At 44.6% G+C, this 14529-nt stretch overlaps 1 protein-coding gene across 3 annotated transcripts in view; it reads left to right on the forward strand.

The window, feature by feature from the left end:
• Positions 1-14529, forward strand: part of LOC139998394 (transcription factor hamlet) — a 63671-nt gene that overhangs the window by 14596 nt on the left and 34546 nt on the right. Inside the window, exon 1 of one of the 3 annotated variants that reach the window (XM_072022870.1) lies at positions 8224-8372. The exons of the other annotated variants lie outside the window; for them this stretch is intronic. Within the exon in view, the coding sequence (XP_071878971.1) occupies positions 8354-8372 (19 nt within the window). The 5' untranslated portion in view covers positions 8224-8353. Of the gene's footprint in view, positions 1-8223; positions 8373-14529 lie in introns of those variants that run through there. 3 annotated transcript variants of the gene reach the window in all.

Raw genomic sequence — 14529 nt, forward strand, 5'->3', positions numbered from 1 at the left:
ATCACGACGCCAGACACTTTGGCTTTTACGATGCTTGAAAATTTACGCGCCCGAGGATGATGTTACGCAGTTTTTCGAGATTGACAGCCTTTTGCTTTTAAAATCGATACGTTCGTATTCGATTAATAAACGATCCTTTCTTGTGCTCCGTACCAATAGCGTATTTTTTTCGTATCTTAATGGCATATCTCTCTCTCTCTCTCTCTCTCTCTCTCTCTCCCTCTCTCTCTCTCTCTCTCTCTCTCTCTCTCTCTCTGGTTTCTTAGTGCCACTTCTACCGCAATGTAGTACATTCCGCATTATCTCAAGTATGTGGTTTATTACCCCTCGATGATCTCACGGGAACGAGATGACACGGAAAAACCTCTAAAACGAAATGCCATGCTCGCTCGCTCGAAAATTCTTCTCGTCTCTTTTTCTGCCAATTCACGCGTCTCCCCTCGCTTTCGTCGATCTTCTAACCATCCACAGGAGTATACCTCGCAATATTTAAACCAGCGTATAGTGACAGAGGAAAGAATAAACACGTATACCGAGAAACATGTTGCCATTTCAAGGCACGTACGACTGTTGCGTCTATTTTGTCCTCCCAGAGGTACGTGCACGAGGCTAATGCTCCTCTGGCAAGGTGGATACGTATGCGCAGTGGAATTCAATTTGGTATCAGTACAGGCTTCGTTCAGAATTTCCTTCGAAACGAAATACATATTTATTTCAATGAAAAGCGTCTAGGTTCATCGTTACGACGCGCGGTGTGCAGAAACTGCTGTCTAACCGAGAGAAAATCACAATTTTGATCATTTCCTGTTGGACAATTTCTTATCGAAAGATTTCACGATATCTAGAAATCAATCGTTTTATTAAACACGTTCACGCGGAAGATCAGTTTCTTGTGAACAAGAACATTGCCCCTGAGAAAGAGTCCACTTTATCGAGTAACTTATACAAAAGGGAGTTCATTATCTTCTCGGTGGACTTGGAGATGTCTTTCGGCTTCGAATGTCTTTCTACGCCACGTTTCTATTCTTCCTTGAATGGTGGTCTGCTTATCTTTACGAGAGATTCGCGGACCGCTCTTTCAATTGAATTCCGCTCTGGGAATCGTGATCACCCGCCTCTCGCAGTTTCGCTCACAGACTTCGTGCGTGTTCGCACACATCTCCGTGTAACCCAACACATCGGCAGACCGTGTATTTTCGCACAAACTCGTTTCAACCCCTGAACGTACGTGTGCCCGTTTGAAACCGTGGGTGTATGTGTACCTGTACGACGAAATACGTCAATGCCAGTACATGGAAGTTTATTTATGTACACCAGGTCGCTCGTGCATGGTATTTGTACGCGTCACAAGTATTTACCTACACGCGTGCTTCTGGATTCTTGCGTGGGCACACAATTACGTAAGTCCATCCATGTATACATGGTTCTCTCGTTTGTTCTCTGCTTGGGAACGAGCACTACGAGACAAAAACTGGCAGTTCGCAAGAGACAGACGAGGGTAGGAGGGAAGAAAGAACAAGGAAGGAAAGGACACGGAGAAGAAGAGCGAGGATCAGCTTGTGGCGCGAATCAGGTTTAGGACTGTGTCAAATGACACTCTTGCCAGGACACAACGATGGTCTCGAAAATCCTCGTACCAACACCTCTTTCTTTCTCTTTTTTTTTTTTTTTTTTTTTTTTTGCCACTTGTTCAAAACCGTGATGGGACGTTACGAAGGATTCGTAGAGGTCGTAGGTCGCGTGGGAATGAAGAAAGCACCGTGAGCCAGAGCTCCATCGCCAGATTACACGGCCCTACATGCTTCACTTTCTTTCTCTTAATCTTTACATCTTTAAACATATTTTACACTGTGTTTGGACAATATTGAAATACAAAGAGTAGTAGGAGCGAGCTTCGACAATTGTCAGTTGTTGATTTCTTCAGGTTCATAATATCGAAGAATGGAAAACAAGCTTCTACAAATATCTTTTTTTGTAGAGTGAGATGAACTAATATAGAGTGGAAACGAAGAAAAAAATATGTGACTCGAAACGGACACGTGTGGACGTCCTCATAGGACACATGTAGAACATTACGTAATCGTAAACCTCGAAGGATGTGGGCGGGATCTTCTTGCAGAAGCAAGTAGCCGTGTCTCGCGCGTGTTCAACCGATCAGCCGGACAGAACCTAACTAATCGAGCGGCACATCCGAGCAGATGTTGCCATCTTCCACGGACAACTGTCCGGTCGACGTTTTTTGATTTTATCTGAGCATCGTTAGCTGCTTCCTAAAAGTGAAACGAAGTTAGGTATTCCACGAATCCTCGAGGTATTGAAAAATGAACGTGCAAGGAACGTCGAACTCTCACGTATGTTTGCTCGGTGTAACAAATGTTGTATTAATTTGGCCGAAGAATAATGGTTGTCATTTGAACGTCTTCTTTTGATATAGTCATTCATCAGGCGAACATAGTTTCGTATTATGTCACGCGACACTGTCAACTGTCAAGCGTGACTGTAAGTGAATGGCGCGAAGCGGGCGGACATGTGTGAAATTAGCTTAATCTTTCAGCTCGGATGACAATGGTGATACAAACGTGGTCCGTGTACGACACGTATCGTTCCGTATACAGGGTGACAAATCTCCCCCCCCCATAGACATCTCTCTCCTGGCTCTGTCTCCACCCCGTGTAAATACATTAGAGGATGATCCTTTCATTGGCGTGGACCACTTCGGAAATTTTCTTATTCATTGACTGTATTTAACGTTACTTGGCCCAACCAGCTTCTATCTTTTTAATATAGCGAAACTGGTAACTTGGTATAGATCAATGAAATATCTTCTAAATAGTTTGTGTTAAATTATGATAAGATCAGAGTTAAAGCAATCGCAATCGTTAATGGACAGGCTCGTGTCATGTTATCGCTTAGGAGAGGACAAAAAGGAGTTAATAAATTTTTACGATCGTGATTCTACGCCGTTGACAAACAGATATCGGTGGGGCCGTAATTTAACAATGAGCCAGCTGGCGCGTGCTACGGGGGAAAGGTTGCGACCCCTAATGTAGTTATATAGTGTACTTTCCTGCACGCAGACACACGCGTCCGGGCACGCATACACGCGCGAAATCTCACGCGGTGCGAGCGACAATAAGCAGGGATGCCTCAGCCCCTTTGTCACGGTGGTTCTCGCGTCAATGCGCATTCAATCTTTCGCCCGTTTTATCATCCCTCTGTCTCGCCTGCTCTTCTTGGCTTCCCTACTTTACGTCGCAAAACGGCAACACCACGAGTCACCTCTTTATCCGGCTAATTGAGTTGTTCGCGCTTTTCAGAGGCGAGAAATATGCTTTTCGGAAACAGGCCACGGACGTATCTGTCGCAAAAATCACGATCTATAATTCGCGACTTGCGTTCTACGGTATTATAAAGAAAAGTAGTATTTAAAAAATAAAGAACCAATTCGTGGCAAATAATATATATTACGATATAAACTTTTACGGCTTCGACCATAAACATTTTAGACGATGATATTTTATAACACAGTCACTGCTTTCCTTCTGTGTATTTACTATTTATATTTTATCTAGGAGCAATAAATATGTCATTGACTTTTTTAACAGAATATTATTTTGATTTAATTTCGCAATAAATGTAGGTTCAATTTAACAAGAATTATTCAACGGTACACAAAGAAAGAAAGAAACAACGGTATACATTTTTCTCTATTGTTGAGCAGCGTAGCAAACGAACGAAGCTTGTCTGGTTCGTGTCACATTTTCCTCTTATCCCACGCGATATCTCCGTGATTTATTCTTCTGTAAGGACCGAAGTCTTATCCTCCGCAACCCATTCGACACGTATGAATAATTGGGTCGCGGAATAATTCCATCCGATCTCACCCCGTCCAGCGCATTATGTTCTATTCGTTCTATCCCCACCAGATTCTCCGACAACCCGCCCCCGAACATTATGATTAAGTAATAAAACATTTAGGCCCTTCTCCCGCGACCCCAAACTGAAAAACATCCCTCGATGCTGCTTATACATCTCCATACGACCGGTCGACATGTGACTTCGCACGTATGTGCGCACGCGAGTACTCACACAAGTATATTCGCGAATACATACGTATACGGACGGGAAAGGGCGTGACGACAGATGCAACGGAACATATCTACCCTCCGTTGGGCGTTTCAGATTCTCTGCTGATTTTTTCTCTTCTTTCTCCTTTTCGTCGTCCTTCGTTCACGATCGTAGATAGCGTCGTTGCGCCGAGCATTTTCAGACTTAGATCCCGATCGTAATTTACGGTTAGACCATGCCAATCTAGCTGCCTCCATTGTTGGCTGTGGGCCATTGTTTATGAGAAACATGCGCTTCCGGAATAGTGGTAAATGCCTCTCGATACCGGGAATCGGCAAAGATTGCATAAATTGGTTTGTAGAAAGTCGACGAACTAATTCCGCTTGAAAGTCAATATAGCTGGTTACTTTCATATCAACGCTGTGTAGGTTGCATAATTCTTTTCGATGAGAGAATACGTGAGAAATTGGATATTCTTCGGGCAGTGGAATTTTTCCGAAAAGCATCTGGAAAATTTTTCCAATTCGATCGTTCCAACATTTCGTCAGGCAAGCGTTATTGGCCGAAGCGACGCGAGCAGCTCTCTGTTGCGTGTACCGGGCCAATGGCACGAGCAACCGGATGCTCGTGCTTCCACCCTTGATTTATCGGTCCTTCGAAGCTCGCGGATTGCCCGTAATTCCAGTTATTTCGTCCTAATCCGAAAGTTCGTTCCTGTCCAGTTACCGAGATTCCGCCCACCCTTCGAACTTCGAAGCGCGATTTCTTTCCCCATGTCTTCTGCTACCTCGAGCAAACTCGTTTCACCCCGTTCGCGTTTATATCTACCTTCGCTTCACCCTTAAATTGTACTTTCCGCCGAAATTGTGCCGACTATTTACGAGCTGTCTCATCGAAATGCTCGTCGACGGAAATTGAAATGTTGATGAGCTACCGGGCTCTGGAATTTGAAGCTCATTTCAGGAAACGAGTCGACTTTAATTGCGTTTTACTATCGACAGCCGACGAAGGATGAAAGATTGTGCCACCATGAAAATAATACGTACGTTACGTATGATAGTTATCAACATAAATTTCATTTATTTTTTCAAAAATTCGCTTTTCCTTATAATCCGTTTCTTCTGTTTTACTAATCAACAGAGATTGTAAAATGATAAAATAGAAAGTACGTTAGAACATTTTCTTCTTAAATAGATTTTTTGTAAAATCAGTCGCTATATACCAACGGTTATTTTTCGCCGGGACCCCAGGATATCCAGTTTCTTCGTTGAGGAAGATTTCTTCAGGTCCCCTGCTGATCTCTCGTAGGCGGATCCCCCTTCTTGAAGGTACACGCGACTAGTTACGATAACCTGAAAGATCCAATACAATGGCATATGGTTACCAACATCTGACCTCGCTCACAATGTCGTTATTAGAATATGAATGCGGCTAAAACTCGCGTGTCTTAACGGCACGCGACGCATTTCACTACAATTCGACTTTCGAAATCTTCAAGTTTTTGCATCTGTCGTAGAATTATTTTGGTGAATCGAATATTTGTAGAAACGGAAGATGAAAGAATATCGTTAAACGCTCAACGAACAAACTTAAGTGACGTCTTTTATTGTCTACTTTGTAAACGTTTCTCAGCTCTAGAGGCGAGAGCTGGAGATTTCCGTCGCGAACTAAGGAAATTGTCACCAGTCCTTCGACGATGGCTGACCGTGCGAAAAACAAACACGCCGGAAGTTTTCCCGGCTCACGAAAGAAAATGCAATCAGCAAAACGGCAGATAGTAGCGTGATCGGTGTGGCGCCGTGCCGTCACTTCCGGCGCGGACGATAGGCTGACGCATAATTTCCGGTCCGAGGCTCGAGGATCCATCGATCAAACACTTTGGAACTCGAAGAAGCTACAAAGTTCCTGCAGAGATATCCGAACGTTCTCTGTGTCCTGCTTGTTCTCGTTAACACGATCGATCCGTATAGCTGTGTTTTACGAAAAACGACCCCTTAGAGTCAAGACGGGGGGAAAGAGAAGGAAAGCAAGACGCGTACATCGAAATGTATATCGGATACTTTTTCTTCTTTTTCTCTTTCTAAACGTTCGTTTATCTTGTTTACCATTTTCCAAAAGCATTACCGATCGTGAGGTTAATAAAACCGATCGTTTCGGTTTCCCTTTTACAAACGAGTATTTTATTGGTCGATGTTATTGACTTAGGATCTGATATATAGCCGCGTCAAGAAAGGAGGCTTTTTTTCGGTGACGAAGAAAAAAATATACGTTTCCCTGACTTATCACCGTCTCGTGGAGATGTTGCGCTCCTTTCGGCGACTCGTAGCCCGCTTTTCGGAGCTGCGCGACCCGGAGGCGGTAATTATTTGGAACCCTTTGATGGACGTCCTCTCGGACTACGTTCGTCTCTGCAGTCTCAGGTTGCTCCATAAAGAACTCGGAAATTCATTGGCCCGCCGAGCTACTGTGTCACCGAAGAGTCGAGCACCACGACCTCTCAAATTCGAAGCTTCATTTCACGCCTGCCTGCCGCACAACTGCGCGGTCAGCATCACCAGGAGTCCTGCGAGTCCTTCGCATAAATCATCAAGCGATACTACGACCATGAACGTGACTCAATCGCCAGACAGTTGCGTTCGCCACGATACTTGGCGTTTGCCCCAAAATATTTTCGACTGCATCGTCGGTGGCGACGACTAAATTTTCCTATCTCCACGAAGGCGGAAGTCTGTCTATCTGAGAACGACGAGATTTTTTATCCTACGATTACGCATTAATTCTGCTACAATCGTTTAAAATGTAAACCGCTTCCATCGAATTGATCACGTTGGCGACGTGCGGTTACCGGCAAGAAAAGGAAACCGTTCGAATGAAACGGAGTTGGAGAAAGAAGAGAACTCGACGAAATTGCACTCGACGAGTAACAGGAAGCCACACGATATCTCCAGACAATGCGCGTCATCGGGGGAGTAATCAGGAAACCGGACCGATGTCCACCAAGATCCCGGATGTCATCGACTGTGGCCTCTTCAATTTTATCTGGCACAGTGCATACAAGAGCTACGAGTATCTCCGAAGGCTTCTCAGAGTACAAGCCGGTGCTTCTTTATCTCGTTGAGTTGTTTAGGCTGCTGGAGCCCTCGTGACACATTCAAGAACATCATACGAGGAATCCGACTATCCCACGCTGCACAGGTGGTCCAAGGATTAGAGGTTCTCTTTGAAACGATTCATTTAACTACGAACCGGCCTGGATTATCATTCAACCGTGTTTGCTTTAACCTTTTCAAAATATGAACACTTCCTGTGACTATACTGTACTTTAATGCAAGACACGATTACATTGTTACGATTGCTTTACTTTAGCGGCAGGTGACATTCGATTGTTGGATCTCGATCAACAAACTCTCTCGATATGGTCTGTCTTCGAGGATTGTAACTTTGAGTTTTGTGTATCGATACAACTCCGTATGAAAAGTATCGGTTAACTGCGCATCAACAAACGATATCTCCGATTGTGATTCAAAGATTAAGCGTCGATAATTTTTCGATCATGCATCAAACTACATTGTACACAAGTCTAATTGCACTGCGAGCTACTGACACATTCGCCTCGCTATCATATCTCGCTCATTAGTTACCATTACCATACGTTCTCGGTGTCATAGCAACTTGCGGTTACGACCACGTCACCGCGATACGATTTATCTTCCGGGTCCAGATTCTTCTCCGGTAAACTTTATCGCAACCGTCGCAACTAGTTAAACATCTCTCGAACGACCATGCCGCTTCGAATAAATTTTATTTCGAATTTCTTCTGTCGTATCGACGATAGAATCCTTTATGAACGATAGAAAAATGCTATAATACCGGCAAATCAGTCGTTACACAAGAATTCTTTTTTCGGCTAATCTATGACACACGGCGTGAGTGACGTAACGCTGTACGACGAGTGTTATCAATCATCCAGGTAAGCGTCATTCGATGAATTTTCGAGTGAACAGCGGATGGAGTACTTATGTCAATTTCGTCGTGTGTTGTTCCGACATGATAATGACAAAGGGTGGCCGAACAGATAGAATCAGATAACGCGAACGTGTCGTCACCTCCATTCGATTTCCAACGAAAACATTTTCGGCTGATTCCTCAGTAAATACTTGGGCGCTATGCATGTCGTTGCTGTATCTTTTGTACCGGACACACCTGATTCTAAGCGTGCCTCTAACAAAGTGTCTAAACTTCAACCTTTCAACTTTTACTTGGCCGATGATCATTGTCTTTCAACATGATATTCGAGGGCATTCGTAAGTAGCGATCTATCGATAAATGTCTTCCGATTTCAAATATATTTATCGTTGTAAGATACTCGAACAAGATATTCCTATAATTTCATTGCCATGGAAAAGAAGTGCCAAGAATATATTTCGAGAATGATTTTAGTACGATTTTCGAGCTTAATCGCGACCGCTATTCCGCGTTTGAAAACGTGATTTCCGCCGTTAGAGTGTAGAAAAAAAAAAAGAGAAAAGTGGAAAGAAAAAGGGAGTTACGGTTAGGGTTACGAAAGAAGAGGAAGAGGAGAAGAAGAAAACCGAGCAGTGGAGAGATGCAGAGAGTGGAAGAGATAGAAAGAAGCAGAGCTGTAATTTGTGTCGTTTCTTGTTCGGCGAACTTTACCAAGTGGCCATTTGCCTTATCGACTCTCACCCTCTATCGTTCCTCCTTCTCGCCTTGCTCGCTTTTTTTTTTTTTTTCACTCTCTGCCTTCTAGTTGGCTCGAGTCGTCCTTGCCAGGAAGAGAACAGGCCGCGGCACGCAATCTGTGAAAGCTACTCGCATGCTTTCACTGCGTTTCGACGTGGAAAGAAAAAAAAAGTCCTCCATGGGCATCTTGATAATAGGAGGAAGAATTATGCCGATAATCGCCACACTAGATGATCGCCGATTAGGTCTCAGCACGATGCCCTACATTCTTTTCAGCCGTCTATTCGACGGTCTGCTTTCCACTTAATTCGTCGCGTCGCATTCCACAAACCCTTTCAACACGATTGAAACTTTTATTCCAGTCGGTATGTCTGTTTCGACTCGTGTTCGCGTAGTAAAAACGCCGCAGAAAAGTAAAGCCATGGAAAGTAATTAATTTTCTGAAGGGATAACGAACGTTTTCCTGTTCTATGTAGTAACTCGTTTGTTAGTCGCATGAGTTATCGAACGACGCTCCGATTGGTAAAAATTTTCAAATCCAGCGGTAATCTATATAAATATAAATTTTCGCGTAGTCAACGTCGTTAAAATAAATCCCAATAGATCGTTTCATTGATACGGAATCGGGGATATGGAAAATCAGGTGTCTTTCGATTTTATATATATATGTACTAATCTTCGATTGTCTGCGTTATCCGTCGCATCAAACGTTTATTTCGGGTTTGTTAAGACATATCCCGATCGCGCAGATAGAACCACCCGTCTATCGGATACGATAAGATTAGCCAACTCGTGATCGATTTAGAAACTAACGAACCGAGTTTGCTAATTGCGAGGATGCTCGTTTTTTGGAGAATTATCAAACAGCATTTCACAAACCGACGATTGTATTTTTACTATAACTGCGATCCAAGCGAATAAAAATGATCAAACATCGGATTTCCGTGTCACAAGAAGATTTGCATTTTCATTTTTATCGTTACGGTTGCTCGTTATCGCGGATAATCGCGCGAGAAGAGAATCGTGGACGAATTGTACGATCGTTCGTAATCGTTTCCTTTATGCTATCCGAGAATCGTAAAATTTAGTAACTGATTAAAAATAACAATTTGATAAATGTATCGCACGATATAGGAAACGCGAAATGTCCGAACGACACGGTTACGACTATCGCCATCTTCGGCTCGAGACGAACGAATGAATAAAACCTTAAAGGCGTTCGAGATGTCGTAGGGGTTGATGTCGGTCGCGGGGCTGTCGGGGGAGAAAAATGAGTGAAATCCATTAGAGGGGAGATTCCATAGCTGTGACCTGTGTCGATCGACGCTCACAGCCGTGGTGGCGTGCGCGAGTGCGACATCGTCCCGTGTCTGCACACGCATACGTATGAATTGTAAGTCGATGGGAACTCGTATGTACGGTTGACGCATGGGAGTTTGTCACCGCGGCGTAGTTTCGTGTCCCAACTGCAGCGTCACGTGCATCGCTAATGCGTTTTTCGACTTCTACCCATCGAGAGAAACGAACGACTCCGGTTACGTGAATCGAAAACGGAACGACTCGTATTTGCCGAGGAAGAAACGAGAGCACGATGGGTGGGCGATGTTTTGTATAGGCTCGCGCACAGCTTTATCTATGTTTGTTTAAGGAGAAAGAAGCTCGTAAAGAGTTCGAGTTTGCGCGCGCGCCAGCGAGCTCTAGCGCAGGGGCCATCCGTAGAAAGCATTTTGATGGAAATGATCGTAAAAATAATTGCTTCTCAATTGTCCGATAATACGTACGAGTGGATGATTTACTCTAAAAGTCTCGAGTATACAAACGTACGTAATAAAGTTTGGAACGTGACAGATTCGAACGGTGTCGTTCGATACTCTGTTTATCGTAAAAGTCGTCTCGGGGAAAATTAGTGGCCTTCGATGAGTGAGAACTGATAATCGTTAATTATTTATCCAAAAGAGGACTTTCTTCGACGAATTTCCCGTGAAATTTACAAACCGTGGCGTTTCTCTGGTCGATAATATAGACACTTGGCCGCGTAGTAGATGCGTATCGCTGTCCTTGAGAATCTCAGGCACGAAACGAAATCGTAAACGGAGCATATGCGTCCATTGGTGACAGAACAATCGGCAACGATTACACCCGTCGTAAAGACAATCGATCGTCGCGGTCCAGTCGGCTCGTTGCACTTGCAACAGGCATCGTGTACAAGTACACTCGGAGCCGTACGAATATTATTATTCGTGGCCGCGTGTTCGACCAATCGAATCATTGTCTCTGGTCTGGCTACGTAATAATCCCGTTCCTCCTTCTCTCTGTCTCTCTGTTTGGACATGTGGTGCCTGTTTCTAACGAGATGATATGGTCGATCAGGACTTCCTGAACCACCATGATCCCTTTCCTCCCCCAACAGCGCTACTCGAGCCTCTCGCAGCTTTTCTTTTTTTCAAAGGGCCGATCGTCGAGTCGTTTTGTTCCGGTAATGCGACGATTGTTGGCGCGAGCCTTGAAACAAAAACGCGGCCGAGCCATCTGTCGAGCTCGACGAATGCGTGTGCGTGAGTGAGAGGCAGGGAGGGAGGTAGTTGGATAGGGCGAACGAGAGAAAGAGACAAAATGAGCGAGAAACACCGACGAGAGGAAAGAGAATGGAAGAAAAGAGCATCCGCAAATGCGACCGAGGGATTGTTTTCTAGTGGCTCGTCGTTTAACCCCTCCAATCTTCTCCTCGCGACGAGAGCTGCCCCCGTCTCGACAGGGTTGTCGATAATATTCTTTAACTCTGTCGATCCTTATTCCGTGTCTCTTGGAATACGCGTCGCTGCTTTTTTTATTCAATTTTTCTAGATACGTTGAAACATATCGTTTTAAAGTCTATTGATTGCGTACATCGATCTCGTTGAATTTCAACGACATTGTTTTACCAGAAAATCTAGAGATTCTTTAGCAGAAGCTACGATCTAAATTTTTGTAATCTAAATCGTGCAAGTCGGCGCGGGCCAAAATTTACGAGACACCCAGTAGGTGGTCGATCCGTAGCCAACACGCACCCCGCATAACGCGTAAATGCGGCGTGGTAGCAGGGCCGTGGATTCTAGCAATTACACACCCTCAAGTGCCCTTAGAGACGGGTCCCCATTAGGATGAGAGCCGAGGGATGTTTTAACGCGGCGTGGCTCGATTTTCGAAATCGCGAGTAGTACCGATCGCCGCCGCTGCGCCATTACTCTCCTCCTCCTCGAAATTTCACGTCGGTTTTTTGCGATTCTCGTCTAAACGCGTTCTAGATTGCAATTAACATTTAGTAGAGCAAACGAATTAATACGGCGATAAAGACTGTAAATAACCGCTCGCCAACATCTCTTCATATTCACGAGATACGAAGTTCGTTAAAACTCTGTAATGCGGTATACCAAGCAATAGGGTAAAGTCGAAAATGTAGCAAAAAGCAGACATCTGTTTATATCGTGTTGTCCTAGCCTAGAGTCGAACAAAAACGAGAAACCCTCTCTGAGTGCTTCGCTATGTAAGCCATTTCGCTGAGCAGTGGGTATCAGACATTGGCATCGTTATATCCAGGTACACGTTCGCGATATTCCATCTCTCTCTATATATATATATATTTATATATATATATCTATCTATGTGTGTATATATATATGATATATATATATATATACATATACAGATATTACACGGGCACAGGCAAGGTTGGAAACGATTAATCGTCCACGTCGAGACGTCATTGCCATCTTTGGTCGCTTAATCGGAAGTCTCCTTGAGTCTCGGGGGAGTACGTGGCGTCGACGTAATCGAACTTCGGTATCGCCGCTCTCTGACCAACAGTCAAAACTTTGGCCGCTGAAAAGAAAGTTGCGAGGGAGCGGAGGAAAGTCCGATGAAACTCCGAGACCACCGTCGACTTCGTTGCTCGCCGCTTCAATTTCTGAGAGAGCTCTGTGGCTTCGTCCACGTTCCCGAACGATGAATGTTAATGATCGCGGGACATTCGGAGGAGTAGAAGGGATTGAAAGTTACCTACCCCCTATGGGAGATCTCGAGTTCTCCTGTCAATGACATTCCGAGGAACCGTATCGGGATTTCGCGTGCAATTCGACCGTTGGCTGTATCGAACGAATCCATCGCCGGGTGTCGTGGGTTCGATGAAAAAATGATCCGTGTCAATCGACGCTACCGTGCATGCGCGAAAAGCGTCAATAGGTATTCGCGCGGTGCCCATGACACAATAATCAATTTTTTAACGCCTGTGCCACTATGCTGATCGGCCATGGTCGACAAGAGTCATCTGAATGACAGAGCTTGATCAAAGGGCCAAGCCAAGCGTTTGATGTCTGACGCACGCAGTACCATTTCAAACCGTCCACCACTGACTGAATTCAAATTCACGATCGAAGTTGAATTTCCATAGGACAGCGTCTGGCTGCCGGATAAGCTTTAACAAATATTTTCTACTGGCTTGTTACGGATACTGTTTTTCGATGCACAACGTCAGCATCGCATGTTATTCAATGGTTATTCGTTTGGTCGAAAACTAGTCATAGGCCTTCTATGTACAACAGCACCAGGGGTTAGGTTTCCAGGAGTACGAGAGGAATATTTTTAATAAAAGTTATCGCGGCTTGGAGACGTTCTTAGTATCCAGGGAGTCGCAACCCCTAGGCTGGCAACGCCGTGGAATTCGTATTTGATGAGCGTTCGTTTCGAATCGGCGACGAAATTGAATCTCCTCGCGCTTCCGGCACGTGGGTGGCGAATTTTTTATTCGCGCCAGTTCGATTCGCATCAGTTATTTATCGACTCGGTTGTTCTTCCTTCGGTGGAGCATCGAGTGTCGACGCGATCAAAATCGAATTAGAAGGATGGAAGGAAGAGCTCGTTTCTTCCCCGGTGAACAATTACGGATGAGTTATAGATTCCCCGTTATTGGCTACGAATCATCGAACGAGAAGACGATTTCTCACGCCTCGAACCAAATTGCTCGCGATTGTGCCGCAACTTTTATAATCGACATTTTTCGGGGAAGTCGGCGACGGGTTAACCGCAGACAATACTTGACGAGTAGCTGTTACGAGAAGCACGAATCTTGAGAATGAAAAAAAGAACAGAGAGGAGCCCCCTCGTTGATTTTTTGCCTTTTCCACTTTTTGTGCTTGACAAAAATCTGAAAAGGGTGACTTGACTTTTCGACCCCGTTGTCGAGTACCCTATACCGTTTTCGCAAGAGTTATAGTTCGTAGGTACGTAAAGTCTACGTAACAGAAGAGCGTAAAGGTTCGTTGTACTAGCACCGTCCTAAAAAAGGAACGGTTTATATCCAAAAGTTAGTTCGAATCTGATTAGAAAGTATATGTTGTTTAAAATCTGCAAGTTTTCAAGTAGTCAAACTTTTGAATGCCAACGTGTCTTTATAAAAGTTCAATTACATTTCGATGCGTGTCACCGCGGCGCTTGCTTCACCCTCGGTCGTCAAACTTCACGGTTCTCACCATCCCCTCGCGTGGTTCGACTCTATAAACAATTTTCATAGGACAAAACGAGTGCAGGTTAACCGGAGGTGCGATCTCGCAAGGCTGGAAAACGTCTTAGTCGTTCCGCGCCCTTTCACCGGTGCCCCCCCGGATGGTACCAAAGGGTGCGTCACGACGAGTTTCCCCGAGAAGCTCACGTATCCGACTGTCCATCGATTACTCTTCCACAATTGCGGATATTTCGATGGAAAGATGCCTTTAGATCGAAGAT

This window comes from Bombus fervidus, chromosome 3, assembly GCF_041682495.2.
Source record: "Bombus fervidus isolate BK054 chromosome 3, iyBomFerv1, whole genome shotgun sequence".
NCBI lineage: Eukaryota > Metazoa > Arthropoda > Insecta > Hymenoptera > Apidae > Bombus > Bombus fervidus.